The sequence below is a fragment of the Protomyctophum parallelum genome, assembly GCF_964188405.1.
Source record: "Protomyctophum parallelum genome assembly, chromosome: 16".
Classification (NCBI taxonomy): domain Eukaryota; kingdom Metazoa; phylum Chordata; class Actinopteri; order Myctophiformes; family Myctophidae; genus Protomyctophum; species Protomyctophum parallelum.
This window is the reverse complement of record NC_139711.1, coordinates 6,066,959-6,081,927: the sequence shown is the minus strand read 5'-3', so window position 1 is coordinate 6,081,927 and position 14,969 is coordinate 6,066,959. Positions and strand designations below refer to the sequence as shown.

The 14,969-nt window shown below is 44.1% G+C and overlaps 1 protein-coding gene across 2 annotated transcripts in view; it reads right to left on the bottom strand.

Moving 5' to 3' along the window:
* Positions 1-909: 909 nt before the first annotated feature.
* The window catches only part of pdgfc (platelet derived growth factor c), a 63,704-nt gene continuing 49,644 nt past the window's right edge, over positions 910-14,969 (bottom strand). The window contains exons 4-6 of one of the 2 annotated variants that reach the window (XM_083786564.1): positions 3,718-3,925; positions 2,188-2,408; positions 910-1,773 (exon numbers count right to left, since the gene is read on the bottom strand). In XM_083786564.1, the coding sequence (XP_083642690.1) occupies positions 1,660-1,773; positions 2,188-2,408; positions 3,718-3,925 (543 nt within the window). In that variant the 3' untranslated portion in view covers positions 910-1,659. The remainder of the gene's footprint in view (positions 1,774-2,187; positions 2,409-3,717; positions 3,926-14,969) is intronic. The other variant, XM_083786565.1, reaches the window with a different exon arrangement.

Below are 14,969 nucleotides of genomic sequence, written 5' to 3'. Positions count from 1 at the left end.
TTAAATAACTTTGGTATATGAAAAAAAACTAAACATGTCCATCACATATGTGGCAACATAAAATGAAAACAATGAAAATACAAAACTAAAACTACTGTACAAAGGACACATCTTTTGGACATTCTTTTCCCTTTCATTAAACAAAATAAATATCCAATAGGCTCTCCACAATGTCCAATGTGCTTGGAAGTACTTTGGGTTCGTTAGGTGGTTGATTGGACACAGGTGTTGAAGACTCCATCGACGCAGAGTCCAACTGATCATGGTTTTATCTCGATCTTCACAAGAATCTTTGGTAGAAAGAAGTATAAAGAATAAACCAAAAGAAAATATTTACACATCAGTCACGTTAACCAAGCAGTTCAGCGGTGTACTGTGAATGTTTTATACTCCACAGATCCATTCATTGGGGAGAACAGGAGTTAGAACTATAGTAATCAATAGGCTTTCCTCCTTTTGAGGAGAAGCTAGGGCCAGGAACCAAACTAGGTCCAAACCTAGAGCAGTATGGCTGAGTAATGGAAATAAGTTAGCGTTTTCCTCACTTTCAATGGATATGTAGCCTTATTGTTTTGTGATGTATGACCTATGTTTGTGTGCATGCGTGTGCGTGCGTGCGAGTGAACGAGAATTAAATCATATAAAAATACAAAACCATACCTGAAATGCTGAAGAGCGTTTAATTTGAAATGACCGTACGGGAAGTGGCCAATCAGATTGTTTAATGTGACAGAGTAGCAGCCACGTACAGTAGCAACCGTTTCCCTCCCAAATATTATTACACTTTTAAACCAGCCATTGTTGTATAGATATAATGAATCAAGACTGAGCAACATGGCCCATTTCTTCTTAAATTCAATCAGACAATGTTTTTTTGTTGGATTGTGAAATAGTGATCATTTTATTCACCATATTCTTTCAGCGCAAGCATTTTTGGTCCCATAGTCTGGAGGGATGATTGCTCTGCGTCTGGTTTGTCCGTTACTAGGCCAACCGGGCCAACCAATGCTGTAACTTCATCACTCATTGACAGATTCAATCTGTCAAGGTCCCTGCACACTGCTGCATTTTTTGACCTGAATATCGGAGCGAATTTCGGGTGTTTTTTCCACCCTTTTCTTATTTATTCTTTGAAAAACGCACCAGTCTGCATGGACCTGATCCAAGCTCCTTAAGATTCCATGTATATAGGACTGGTCCGTGGTTCATCCAAAAAAGGTCCTTGGATAAAAACGGACGCTATCTGTTCTTCCAGATACTCTCAGCCCATGTGGCACCTGACCTCTCAGAGGATGGGATAGAATAATTGTTCTTAGATAACAACACTGTTTTAGTCACTCCAGGGGCCTTATGTACATACTGTACGTCTGTCTATTGAAGGCACTCGGAGTGGACTACAGGTAAACCCACAGCAGCCTGATCCATCAGGAAGATTTATTCACTTCTGACTTTCTATCATCCAATTAGTGAAAGGAACAACAGGAAGCTCAGCCTGATCTCATTAATTCCCGATGGAACCGGACAGGAAACGGCTGGGGGGGTTGATTGGGGTTGACGGTGGTGGGGGATGGGGGGGGGGGAAGGGGGGGATGCTGAGCTTCGTTTCTCACTGTCCTCGTGGGATTCCGGTCGGAACCGGCAGACCGGCGGGTTTTGAGATCAGTCCCAGTCGTCTTTGCAGACACAGTCACAGTCCTCGTGGTGCTCCAAGGCCACGTCGGTCATGGTCTTCTGCAGGCCTCGTACGCCACTCCTGTGTTTCAGCAGCAGAACCTGGCAGAAACGGAAGGCAATATAGTCAAAGTTTGAGACTACTTGGTTGCACTATGTGCTGAAACGGCCAATGCTGCCAACTTTGCATGATGGGAGTATAAATTAAGCTTCGCTTCGCTTCACTTCAGTCTTATTCCGTCCAAATTGGTAAATATGGTTTGAAGTAAAATACATTGCAGGAAATAGACAAAGAATATCAACTTCAAAGATCAAAAATTATCCTCAAGCACTTCATGGGCGACGACAGCGCTAGTCAAAAAAAGTCTCCAAAGAAATTCTCAACAACTAAATGAAAATGCTTCTTTCAAATGAATTCAATGTTCATGTGGAGCAATCATCACTTCATTATAAGAGCTGATGTCATCTCCTTCTCCAGGACTGCAGCATGGAGAACAGCCCCCTTGTCGCTCCTACCTCGTGGTATTTCTTGGTGACCCTGGTGGGGACACACTGGCAGTCGAAGCAGCGATGGGCGCAGCAGGCACAGTTCCCCCCGCAGCGCTTCACCAGGAGACAGCTCGGCCAGAAGATGACGTCAGTCCTCCTCAGCTCCTCGCGCAGGGCCACGGAGAAGTTGCGGGGCGTGCAGCTGTAGAGTCGCACCTCCTCTCTCAACAGGTTGAGGTCGGCTCCTACTTCAAAGACCCCCGGGAGAAAGAAATCATTAAAATCACCTGGAATCACCTCAGGTCGAATCACCCGGAGAGTACTACCAAGCCACGCCCTGGAAACCCCCCAAGTCAAACACCAAATGCCTTGACAGGAGCTTTCTCCACGCTGCTATAAGGACATGGAACAGCCTTCCCCCTGTGGTTGTTGGAGACATTGCATCTAGCAGTGTTCACGCCTTCAAGAAGAGGCTGAACAAACACCTCCTCAGTGTGTGACTGTAATCCCACAAAGCTCAAGGACTGTCATTCATCCAATCAGTTTAGACATATTGTACGCCTGACTGAGTAGCTGCAGGTCATTGATAGGCTCTTTGAATGTATTTTCTCATAGCCTGTATCTGCTTCAGCTTAATAAAAAAATAATAATAATAATAATAATAATCACCCATTCACAGAATTCAATTCACAATCTGTCCCATCATAATTACTGTAGTTGTATCTTGCTTTTTTTTGAGGACCGCTAGCACCTCCTATGTCCAGCTTTGAGGGTTTGTGTAAACACAAACGTTGTCCTAACAAACATTGAATGCCATTGACAATGAATGGCCAGCTTTGAGTGTTGTACTGCGAACTACGTCACAAAGGGTGATCGGGCCTTCGCCATCCGAGCACCAAAGCTCTGGAATGAGCTTCCAGAATTAATTCGCCTCACTGACTCCCTCACACGTTTTAAAAACCCATTTGTTTCAAAAAGCATTCCTATAAATAACTGTTTTTGTTTTCCCCTGCCTTTTACTGATCTTTGGGTATTTCTTGTTTATTACATTCATTATGATAGATCATGTCACTTATTTGTTTCTCTATTTTTCTATTGTGAATTTTCTTGTTATTATTCCTGTGCAGCACTTTGTGGCTCATGCCTAGAAAGGTGCTATATAAATAAAGTTATTATTAAATAAAATAAATAAAGTTATTAATGAATAGCCAGTTTTGAGTGTTTGTGTAAACACAAACATTGTGTAAAACATTATGTAAACACAAATATTGAAGACAAAAGTGAGGACGCAAATTGTGATTGGCCGTGATTGGCAAATTGTGATTGAAGAGCACCCCTCACTTCACACAGGTGTAATTTTTAAACAATTAATTAATTCCACCACCTGCACAGGGAAAATGTAACTATCTTGAAATAAATAAGACATTTAGATTAGATTTCTGACCCTGTAAATATATTTGGCCACTCAAACATAAATTGTATACATTGTACTGTACATTATGTTATATATTTTTAAAACATATGTTTCTATTCTGTATTCTATACTGAATGTCCTACCTCTGGCTTTCTTGTTATGGATGAAGGACTTCCCCAGGACATGCCAGCTGGGTTTGTACAGCTCCTCCATATCCAACTGCCATCGCTCTGGCTCCAGGTACTTGAGGACCTCTTCCACTGTGCCTAAACTTGCCACGGCCGTCGACAGATCCTCCACATTCTGCTGGGATGACGGGAGCCCTGCTGGTACCTCTGGCTCTGACATACTCTGCACCACAAGCAGAGAGAGAGAGAGAGAGGGGAGAATATAAGTTTTATAATCAGAAGAGGCAGAAGAGCTCAAACTTCCGCCTTTATTGATAGTAGGTAGTGGAGCTACAGCAAACGGGGAGAGCGAGAGACGGGAAGTGACACACAGCAAAGGTCGGGATCAGGATTCGAACCCACAACACGCCGTCAGAGGCTGCATTAGAGCCTATATGTGGTTTGTGCCTGGACCGCTCTCACCCAGAGAGACTTGTATTAATGAGCGAGCAACGTCCCCTGTGAGGTAGCTCTGTTGTCGGTTGTACAAGCTGACCTTTCAGGTCACAGCAGGCAGCCACGGACTACCTCGACACCTGTGGGAATTACTGTAATAACAAGGGGATTTAAAAGACCTAATCTGCTGCACCCGGCTGTGTGATGCCCAGTGAGTCCCAGATGTCAACATGTCTCCATCTCTCCGTCACCTTTAGGGAGAGAGAGAGATATAATCCCTCCATTCTTTTCACTCAAGAGGACACACTCCATGCCGAAACCCTCAGTCAGGGTTGTTTGCATGAATACATGTTGCTAAATTGGCAGAGTGACTCTTTTCTTTGATAGAAAAAAATACTATTTGATTGACACGTACAAGGCGTCATGGGAGCATGAGCAGAGAGAAAGCAGGTTGTTTGATCATCGAAAATATGACGCACTTCAGCTGAGCCCGGAAGCCTTTTGGAGGAACAATTGCATAGAAGAGAAACAGATTCTTGGAAGATTACAGTGTGTCTAGGAAACTATTACAACTAAATTCAACATCAAGCAAAAGTAATGGAGGAATAACAAACATGTGTATAGCAAGGCATTGCCGGAGTTTGGGGTTCACTTCCATTCCCTGTGTAGCTCAATATGTAGAGCATGTAACTATTACTGCTAGAACTATTTGATTCTCTCTGGGTCCACCTACACCTACATTATGTTACACCTGTAATGCATACATTGACGTTCAAATCATTGACACTTATACCGCCATTTCCGAAGTCCTTTTTCAATTGAAGCCTAATTTTGATACTAACGCTTAACGCCATTGCCGAAGACCTTTGTCAATTGCGCTTTTATAGTGCATTCGATGGATCGAGCCATAATGCTACTTACGTTAGCCGGTTAGCTAGCTGTGTTAGACGCACAGCACTGGATCGCCCATCTTAGATCGTCGTCGCCATAATAATCCATTCTATCCGTTTCTTTCAATCGCCTGTATCTCCTATTCCTTGTCCCAGATGGCGTTTTGGTCAAAACAGCGTTTCTTTGACGGCACAGAGCCGGCGATGAGGAGCACTGGCATGGACCCACATTGTAAACAACAGTTGAACGGGATCTGTTCAAGTTCCTAGGATAAGCTCCCTACCGGAAGTCTGGAACTGTGGCTTTTCAAAATAAGAGCTCAAATTAAAAAAATGCTGGCGTGAATTAGATCCTATTTTTTCAATAAACGCTAGCGCTAAATGGGTTAAGAGACGTTCCGTTAAGGCTGGTATAGAGTCATTTTTGGGGATGATTAACTCCTGTGGGTTGTGGGTCGCTCGGGAGGACAGATGTTTGTTTTTATTAGGATGACGACCATGGAGAAGAAATGACCAGAGCACTTTGAGCCGCCACACAGCATAGAACACAGAGAAAGCAAGTGGAAAACCACAAGATATTTCAGCTCAATCTGACTCAGGAGAGGGACAGGGTTAAGTTATCAGAGTGATCATGTTCCTGTGAGCTGTCATTGTCACTGCAAATAATAGCCACCAAACAGGAACCAACATTCACACTCTGTGACAACATAATTCCATGCAATAGGCTACATTCGGAAATTACAGTCAGTCAGCACTCCTTCCCACTCCAAACCTCACCTCAGAGCTGGCACTGAATACTAAGCAAAGAACAGACCCAGCTATACCACAGGCCAGAAAACGACAGTTCGTGACAGCAGCATGTTGGAACAAAGATCTCTGACCAACTCTGATGATGCTGCTGCCACATACAAACCACTTTGCATGATGTGTTATGGCTCATTTTGCACGCTATCTACTGACATGAAAAGCCCCAAATTGTTTGATATTGCAATATTAATAGAAAATATTGTCAAGCTGACAGTATGATCGAACAACACAGTTTGAAATAAAGCTCAGAAGACGTTACAGGATCTCCTCCAGGGGCAGAGCTGTGAGGAACGCACTGTGATTCTTATTAGACGAAAGTCTTGGCAGAGTCCTGAACGAGAGGCCTGGAGACCGTTAACAGCTTGAAAACGTTGACGGAACAGCACTGCAGGCCTGGCTTCAGAGCCTCAGATGCGGCAGCCAAGCGCCCATTTGGAGACGGATCAAAATGCTGTCCATAACGCTGTAAGTAGGAGATGGGAGCTCCCACATAAGCTATTTAGGAACAATGCACTTAAAATTAGACCACCGTGTCTAACCACTGGCCTGGAGTCAGTGAAATTGTAAGGTTTGACAGAAAGTTGATGGACACAACACATAACTATGGAAAGGAAAGACAACTGGAGATCAGTGTTCGGTTCGAAGCGATGTTTTTTTTTTTATCTGGCTGAATAGATACTTTTAATCCATCAGATTGCCACTTGAGGGGTGTCAGTTTCGATGGGGGGCATTAAACTGCAGATGTTCATCAGGATCATAACCATGTGTCCACTAAAACACCCAGCATGGCAGCTGTGATCCTGACACGATCATTAATGCATATTTCTAAATGGCTTGAGTGGTCTCATTTTACTCTTAATGTCAAGTAAACCGTTCCCATGTGTCTCTCTCTAATAGCGTAGGCCTGTTAATGAATTGTTTGAAGTACAAATTAACATTTAGAAGGAAGACACTATTCTTCAAATTAATGCCGAGATAAAGTTTATGTTGACCGACCCATGTCTTTTTCCGACACACCACTCGTAGTGTACATGTGCAAAGGTCATGCTCACTGGTTAAAAATGTTATAATTGTTGTAGTGATTGAAGTCAAGTAGGCCTACCAGTGGGCACTGGACTGCTCGGGAGTGATGCAAGCATGCCCCACCCCGTTATAAAATACCCTCAGAGTACCCGTTGTACCCGTCTGTATATTGTGTCCCCTTTATGCCCATGCAGTTCTGTGCCATTCATGGCCAGGCCAGCCTATGACGCCACTACGTCATAATTTGAACACACATATAATTTATGGGGTCTTGCTGTTTTATTTATATATTGTACAGTCCGTCCCCTTTTATGCTCATATGGTTCCCTGATGTCATCAGTATATGTGGACATGTGTGTTCTGGACAACCAGATCTCTATGGCCATCATTGTCGGATCAGCGGTTCTGGAACACCGCCTCTCCGACCGCCTCACGCCGAGCCTATCGGTTGGAGCATTGCAACACGTTGAGCTTTGTAGTTGTGCTATTTTCGGCAAATGTTTGCCTGCCATGTCCAGAATATGGGATGATATGGTTCACATGGTTAAAGCTGGAGAGACGCCGATTGGTTCCCCCTATACCATGAATTTACAAGCGAACCAATCATAACTCACGTGGTCTAAAAGCTAAAACTTTGACACATACAGTATTCTGTCTTGCTGTCCAGCTGCTCTGCTTCTGTGTGACAGGGGGTCTTGCTGCTTTAGGAAGGTTAGCGGGCTAGTGGGTAAGGAAAAGAATGTCACAGTACAACACAGTAGGCCTACACTAGCCTGGGCACCATTTCATTTCGGTATATGATCCGGGCGGGAGCGGATGATATTGTTAGTTACGTCATGTTGTAGTATTGTTTTGTTATTTTGTAGTCGACAGGCAGGAACAACAAACCCGAACTTCATTTTCCCTCAAACCGATTTTTCTCAATAAAAGCTGCAGGCTATGAGAGCTTTTATTGTTATTCTTCCGGTTTGAGGGAAAAGGAAGTTTGTGTTTGTTGTTCCTGCCTGTCGACTACAAAACAATACTACAACATGACGTAACGATATCATTCGCTCCCGAGCGGATCATATAACGAAATGAAACAGAGACCAGGCTTTCCTCAGAGGTGGTGGAAAGCCTGGTGGGCGAGGTTAGGCCTACACAGATCATCAGTTTGAATCTTTGCTTGCTTACAGATTTGTTTCACTGGGAATTAGAAGGGGTTCAGTGTCTTGAGCAAATCACTGAAGTTCTGATCTACAGTATGACAATGCATGTTAAACAATAATCAATGAAAGCAGATCTGCCAAAACCATGACATTACAATAAACAAACAGCACTGACACATGAGATGTCCTGAGATTAGGTTCGTATTTTTACATTGCAACTTCGCTATCTTCAATAGACTTTTATCTCTGTAACTGACATTCATCTCATCTTTAACCCCTTGAAAAACCAAAACAGACTTTGTTCTATTCCCCGGACCATCGTAAAAGGTATTTCCAATTGGATGCAGGCTGTGTGGATCTTTATTAGGAAAAAGAGGAGCGCGTAGCCAGGAGACCTTGTGGTGAGACATTCAGTGCTCAGATGAGAGTCCTGGAATGGCCCGGTTTGAGCCCAGACAACAGTCCAGTTGAGAAATCTGTGGATTGACCTAGACAGGAAGGTGCATCTGAGGTTCCAGTGAAATTGAGCATGGACCTCTTGAGGCAAATAAGAATGGGAGAAAGCTCCCAAATCCAGATGCAACTACAGTTGGTAGAAAGTTTCCCAAACAGGCTCGCCGCCGCTATCAAAGGAAAAACCAAGAGGTGTTTCTACTCAGGAATAATTGAAGGGTCTGCACAATATGCAACCGAGGTATTTGCTATCAGAAATGAGTAGCCCTTTTGTTCCTACCATTGTTTTACTGGTTACCATATGCAGATGAAAAGATGTTTTCATTACAGTCCTCAAGGCCGTAAAATGAAGGTTTAAAGGGTGACAGGGTGTTCAGATTTTAGTCAGCCAGACGGCCACTTTATGTGCAGCAGTGAAAAATACTGTATTCATGAGCATGCATTCATCTTTCACAGGACTGCAAATATACATACATTTGATGAGGAATAACCGTTGGCAAGGACAAAAAGGTACATTAGTGTGTACGTACAGTATGATAATCATATTTCCAAGCAGTGACTGGGGAGTACTGATCTATGTCTCATCACTGTAGCCCAAGTTAATCTACAAATTAAATGTTTTGGGATTATTTCAATCACTTATATTGAATTACTTTTAAGTACAGGTCATTATCGTGTATATCACAATAATATTAGTTTAACATTTCTAGGTGAAAGATTTAAGTTGTTGTTTTTTATGTCCATTTGTCTAGGAGTTCACGTTGGTTCCTACCCTACTTTGTTTTAGAATGGACATGCATGAGTCTAACAGCACTAGGGTGACGTGCTACAGTACATGTATGAGTGTAACAGCACTAGGGTGACGTGCTACAGTACATGTATGAGTGTAACAGCTCACTAGGGTGGCGTGCTACAGTACATGTATGAGTGTAACAGCTCACTAGGGTGGCGTGCTACAGTACATGTATGAGTGTAACAGCTCACTAGGGTGGCGTGCTACAGTACATGTATGAGTGTAACAGCTCACTAGGGTGGCGTGCTACAGTACATGTATGAGTGTAACAGCTCACTAGGGTGGCGTGCTACAGTACATGTATGAGTGTAACAGCACTAGGGTGGCGTGCTACAGTACATGTATGAGTGTAACAGCACTAGGGTGGCGTGCTACAGTACATGTATGAGTGTAACAGCACTAGGGTGACGTGCTACAGTACATGTATGAGTGTAACAGCACTAGGGTGGCGTGCTACAGTACATGTATGAGTGTAACAGCACTAGGGTGGCGTGCTACAGTACATGTATGAGTGTAACAGCACTAGGGTGACGTGCTACAGTACATGTATGAGTGTATAACAGCTCACTAGGGTGACGTGCTACAGTACATGTATGAGTGTATAACAGCTCACTAGGGTGACGTGCTACAGTACATGTATGAGTGTAACAGCTCACTAGTGGCGTGCTACAGTACATTTATGAGTCTAACACATAGACTGTAAAAAATTATGGACAAAGCGTTCGCCGGGTCTAACATGAACGTAAAATGAAGCCTGTAATAATATGGTAATTCCTGATGTAAGTCGCCATCTTTCTAGATCCGTTTGGTACCAGCTGGCCATTGGCTGGCTCCGTTTTGGACCAGCTGGCCATTGGCTGCCCAGACAACGAGGCGGGACTTCCCCCCTTCTTCTCCGTTGGTTTTTATTTTGACTCGAGTGGGAGGGGAATCCCGATCATAGACTGTAACGGTAGCCACGCCCCTCAGAACATACGCAATGTTTTTTTTTCTTTATGGTCATTTTTTTAATTAATGGGACCATAATTTTCCAAAAAGAATATTATGACATTAGAAATGAGACTTTAAACTAGTGACTGGAAGAAGAAAGTATTCATGACCATGTTTATTAAGGTAATACAGTCTAGGTGAAGTTGGGCCAAAATACATGGGCCTCTATGGAGCTATGGGGCTTTTTGGGTCCAGTCCAGCGCCACAACAGGCCATTATATGAACTACCGATTTCAAATGAGGCTTCACGAAATATCTGGCTGACTGCCCCCCTGGTCTAACAGCTCACTAGTGGCGTGCTACAGTACATGTATGAGTGTAACAGCTCACTAGGGTGGCGTGCTACAGTACATGTATGAGTGTAACAGCTCACTAGGGTGGCGTGCAAGCAAAGGAGTGAAGTCCAATGTCTTGCTGTTTTGGTGTTGATTAAAGAAGAATTTCAGACTGCTTATGTATTCACCGCAGGCAAGAAGGCCAAATCAAGGAAAAAATAGGGTTACAACTTACATCACCATCAACTCCCCACCTTCCACCCCACCATCCTATGGAGCTAGTTTACAAGGGTGTGATTACCTCGTTGTCAAATGCCTTTATTCTCTCAAGGCGCGACCACACGGATGTATTTATGGGGACCAAAATGGAAGGTTCATCCCACTGTGTTGAGATGACAACTCCAAAATAGCCGGGAGCCCTTCTTGCAAAACAATATCCACTGCTTCACACGGAGCACAAAACCACTTCCCTGCACCAGAAAAACCTCGAGGAAGCGACGAGGTCCACTGTGCGTGAAAAGCCCTTTTTGTTTCACAAAACCCACACACTGTAATTGAGGTCGATGTATAAAAACAGGCCTCCATTTTTACCGTGCCAGCTTTGAGACTCGTTAGGGGCGCTGCGAGGCTCTGCCATCTGCTCTCCCCCTTCCTTCAATGCCCTGACTAACAGGCTGCATCACATCCTCTATGCTCACTTCACATTTAAGACATTCTGACCTGAGATCAGATTCAAAAAATGTCTTCTACATCCCGGCAGTTTTCTGAAAAAGCTATGTTTCTATGTCAGTCGTTCTTCGATATTTATTTATTTTGCAGACCTAGAAGCTCGTAGCACGCCACTCGGTGGCGAGCTATGAGCTTGTAGATCTGCTATTTTTCAATAGCTAAAGCACAACATAATGCTTACACCAAAAGGGGTTCCTGCCCAAAATGGGTTAAGACATTGAAGCTCATTGCCTATGATGACTGATGAGTGACTTTGACTGAATTTGACAGATTTGGGGCGTGCCAGCAGAGCTGACCAGCCATCCCGAGGGTCAGTTCAGGGCGCGGGGGGGGACCTGTGTTACATGTCCTTGACTAACACTGGCCCTCAGTTTGCTGGTCTAAATAAAGCAAAAAACTGCTCTAAAAAAATGGCACAGAATCCAGTTACAATAAGCAACTTGCAATTGACTGTATAAATGTCTTGAATAAAATGAACAGTGACAGAGCGGGTAGTGTGTGTGTGTGTGTGTGTGTGTGTGTGTGCCCACGCTGTGTGTGTGCGTTCAGGCAGGATTACCGGGGTCAGCTGCCAGAGAGTGACATTTGTTCAGCTTGTGTCGTGCCCACAGTCCCCATTCCGACAGACCTCATCTCTTCTCGCTGAGTGCTTTAACAACCTCCTTGCTTCAGCTGTTTACTGTAGCCTTTTCCTTTCAAAATGACACACACACACACACACACACACACGCCAAAGCCCCCACTGCTTCTGGCCCAGTTTTAATGGAAGTGGTGAAGAAGAGGAATTACTGTAGGGTTTATGTTTAACCCATTCTGACCTGAGATCAGATTCATACGAGGTTTCCGCCGGACACACACTGGTCTGATCAACCCATTCTGACCTGAGATCAGATTCTAAAAATGTCAGTCGTTCTTCGATTTTTCAAAAAATAGCAGACCTACAAGCTCGTATCGCGCCACTCGGTGGCGCGATATGAGCTTGTAGATCTGCTATTTTTAAATAGCTAAAGCATAACATGATGCCAACACCAAAATGGGTGCCCGGTCAGAATGGGTTAAACCCCTGCGTGGCATGGGCCTGCAGTCACTGCTGGCAGCACGCTGTGCTAGCGTAGTGTAGCATATGCTGCAGTACCGTAAGGGCAGGATTGTAAGCAGAAGCCATCTGAACCGAGAGAGGCCAAAGAACTCCTTTACGCCCCATAATCTCACCTTTTCCTCATTTATCTCTCTCTGTCTCTCTCTATCTGTGTCATGGTCGCTCTCTCTCTTAATCACCCCCCCCCCCCACACACACACACACACACACATTCCTCTCTGCCCCCAAGTGTAACTGTCGGTGGCCAAAGGTTGGTGACTTCAGGGTTGAATTGGTTTCTTGTTGTTTTGACCGAATATCTCTGAACATGTCTGAGAAGTCTAAGGGCCGATTCATACTCCTATTTTACCTCTGTTTCGGCGCTGTAGTGCCGAAATGATTTCAGCTCGTCAGAAAATTTCAGTAGCACCGAAGAGCCGACTTTAGGACGGTACCCGCCCCCGAACCTCAAATTACGTCACATTGTAGGCTCTACAGCGCCGAACGACTTTTATTCGGCTCTAAAATAGGAGTATGAATCGGCCCAAAGTGTGGCGAGAACAAGTGACACTTGCAGGTAGCCAATTAGTAGCTTTTGACCCCTTTGCGTCGCCAACCCAATCGCGATCTGTCTTGCATTTCATTCCAACTCTTCCTCGATTTCCTGTTTGTCTCTTATCGAACATTAGAGCAAAAAAAAACTGTTGAGTGCTGAGGCCAAAGAAGCTGCCTCTCACAATTATTGTGACACAATATCAGTATCGTTACTTTCTAAAGTTACTTCGATATGTTACTGGATGACTGCCATTAAAAAGAATCCCATTATATTACAAGATTACCCACTGAGAAAAGTAAAGGGCTACACACACCGTCTGCGAACGCCGCGTGTCAAAACAGCCGCCTCCGTTATTTTGAAAAGGCGTTCACGCCTCGCCTGACGCTCCGATACGCCACCGTTCTATTTTCCAGGCGTTGCCGCGCGGCAACGCCTGTGCCGCGTCGCTGCGCACCCGTTGTGTGTAGGGCTTAACTTTTTTTTGATGATTTTTTGATTACTTTTACGTTACCCGAGTCGACAATTAAAACCCATTTTCGAATGCTTGCGCAAGTTGGTTACACTGTGTTACTGCCTGCCGCCATTGCGCCGCCTTATCACGGCCCATATTACTTAATTCTATGGTTAAAAATAAGAATGATATACATACACCATAGACAATATCCCCTTTACAGCTCTTGTAGGAGCCTTAGGGCTGTATTTTGCGTGTCTTAAGTACCAGGTCTTATTACTTAACTTAAGACCTGGAGGCGTGGTTCAATGCTCTTTGGCCACTCAGAATTAGGGATGCACCGATCCGATACTCGTATCGGAGATCGGCGCCGATCCAGGCTAAAATTCTAGATCGGGTATCGGATCGGTGGCCGATCCATTATCCGATCCGATCCGATAATTATGTGTAATTACAGTATGAAAACAACTCTACCTCCTCTGTGACACAGCAGTGTAGTATTGACAGTATAACATGTGGAATGCAGCCAGGCTACCCTCCTAGCCTGCGCACACATTAACCTGGTCTAATTGTTGCACAGTTATTTAATAAATAATTCAGTGCATTTATATCTGTGTTTGTTACATTTTGTTTTACAAAGTTGGGAAAGTAATGTTTAAGCCTTACACAAAATAATGATTCCAGACTCCACACAGTGAGGCATACAGCTTAATAGGTTATTACGTTTCTGTGGGGGGTATCGGATCGGTACTCTGTATCGGCAGATACTGGACCCCCATGTATCGAAATCGGTATCGGATGCCAAAAAGCCGGATCGGTGCATCCCTACTCAGAATAGCCAAATGGCATTGATCACCTCAAGGTCTTAAGTTAAGTAATAAGACCTGGTACTTAAGACACACAAAATACAGCCCATAGTATTCCTTTAGTCTCATATGCTAGTATAATTGACGTAAGGTATATGTCACTTTAATGTTCACTGGGTCTGCATGGGGCACTGCCACACTGATATCATGGCGTTTACCTGGCTGTCGCTAGAGTATGGACGTTGGGCAGAGAGAGGGGGTGAGTGTGGGAGAAGACAATTTCTGCTGAGCGCCATAAACACACCTTCACCTTTACATCCACGTTTAGGTATAGCTTAAGCCTGGGAACTGTTACGTGTGGTGAGTGAATAAATGGTCAAAACATACAGCTGGAGTGGACCTGAATTCATTGCGTATGCGCGTCATACAAGTGTCCTTTTACAGTAATTCTCATGTTTATAGCTCCTGGCGGCCGGCCTTTTAAACCGCCGCAACAGCTCTTTCTTCATTAACGAATATAATTAGCCACAATCGCCAGCCTACACTTAGGCCTGGACAGAAAATCAAGAGTGTACAGAGTACAGACAATATGCCATGTAATGAGGCCAATCAGGGCATATACTGTAGGCTACAACAAATAAAACATGTACGCCTATTTCAATTTAACAGCAAAATAAAAAATAAATCAAAGTACTTGGGTAGGCCTCTCGACATTAAACACTCTCTTGTGCATGCACGATCTGAGCGCAATCAGCGCAGACTAAGAAGTACATTTTAACAGCAGGCTGCCACTATGAAAATAAAACACCGGCTCAGACATACAATTCAATTGA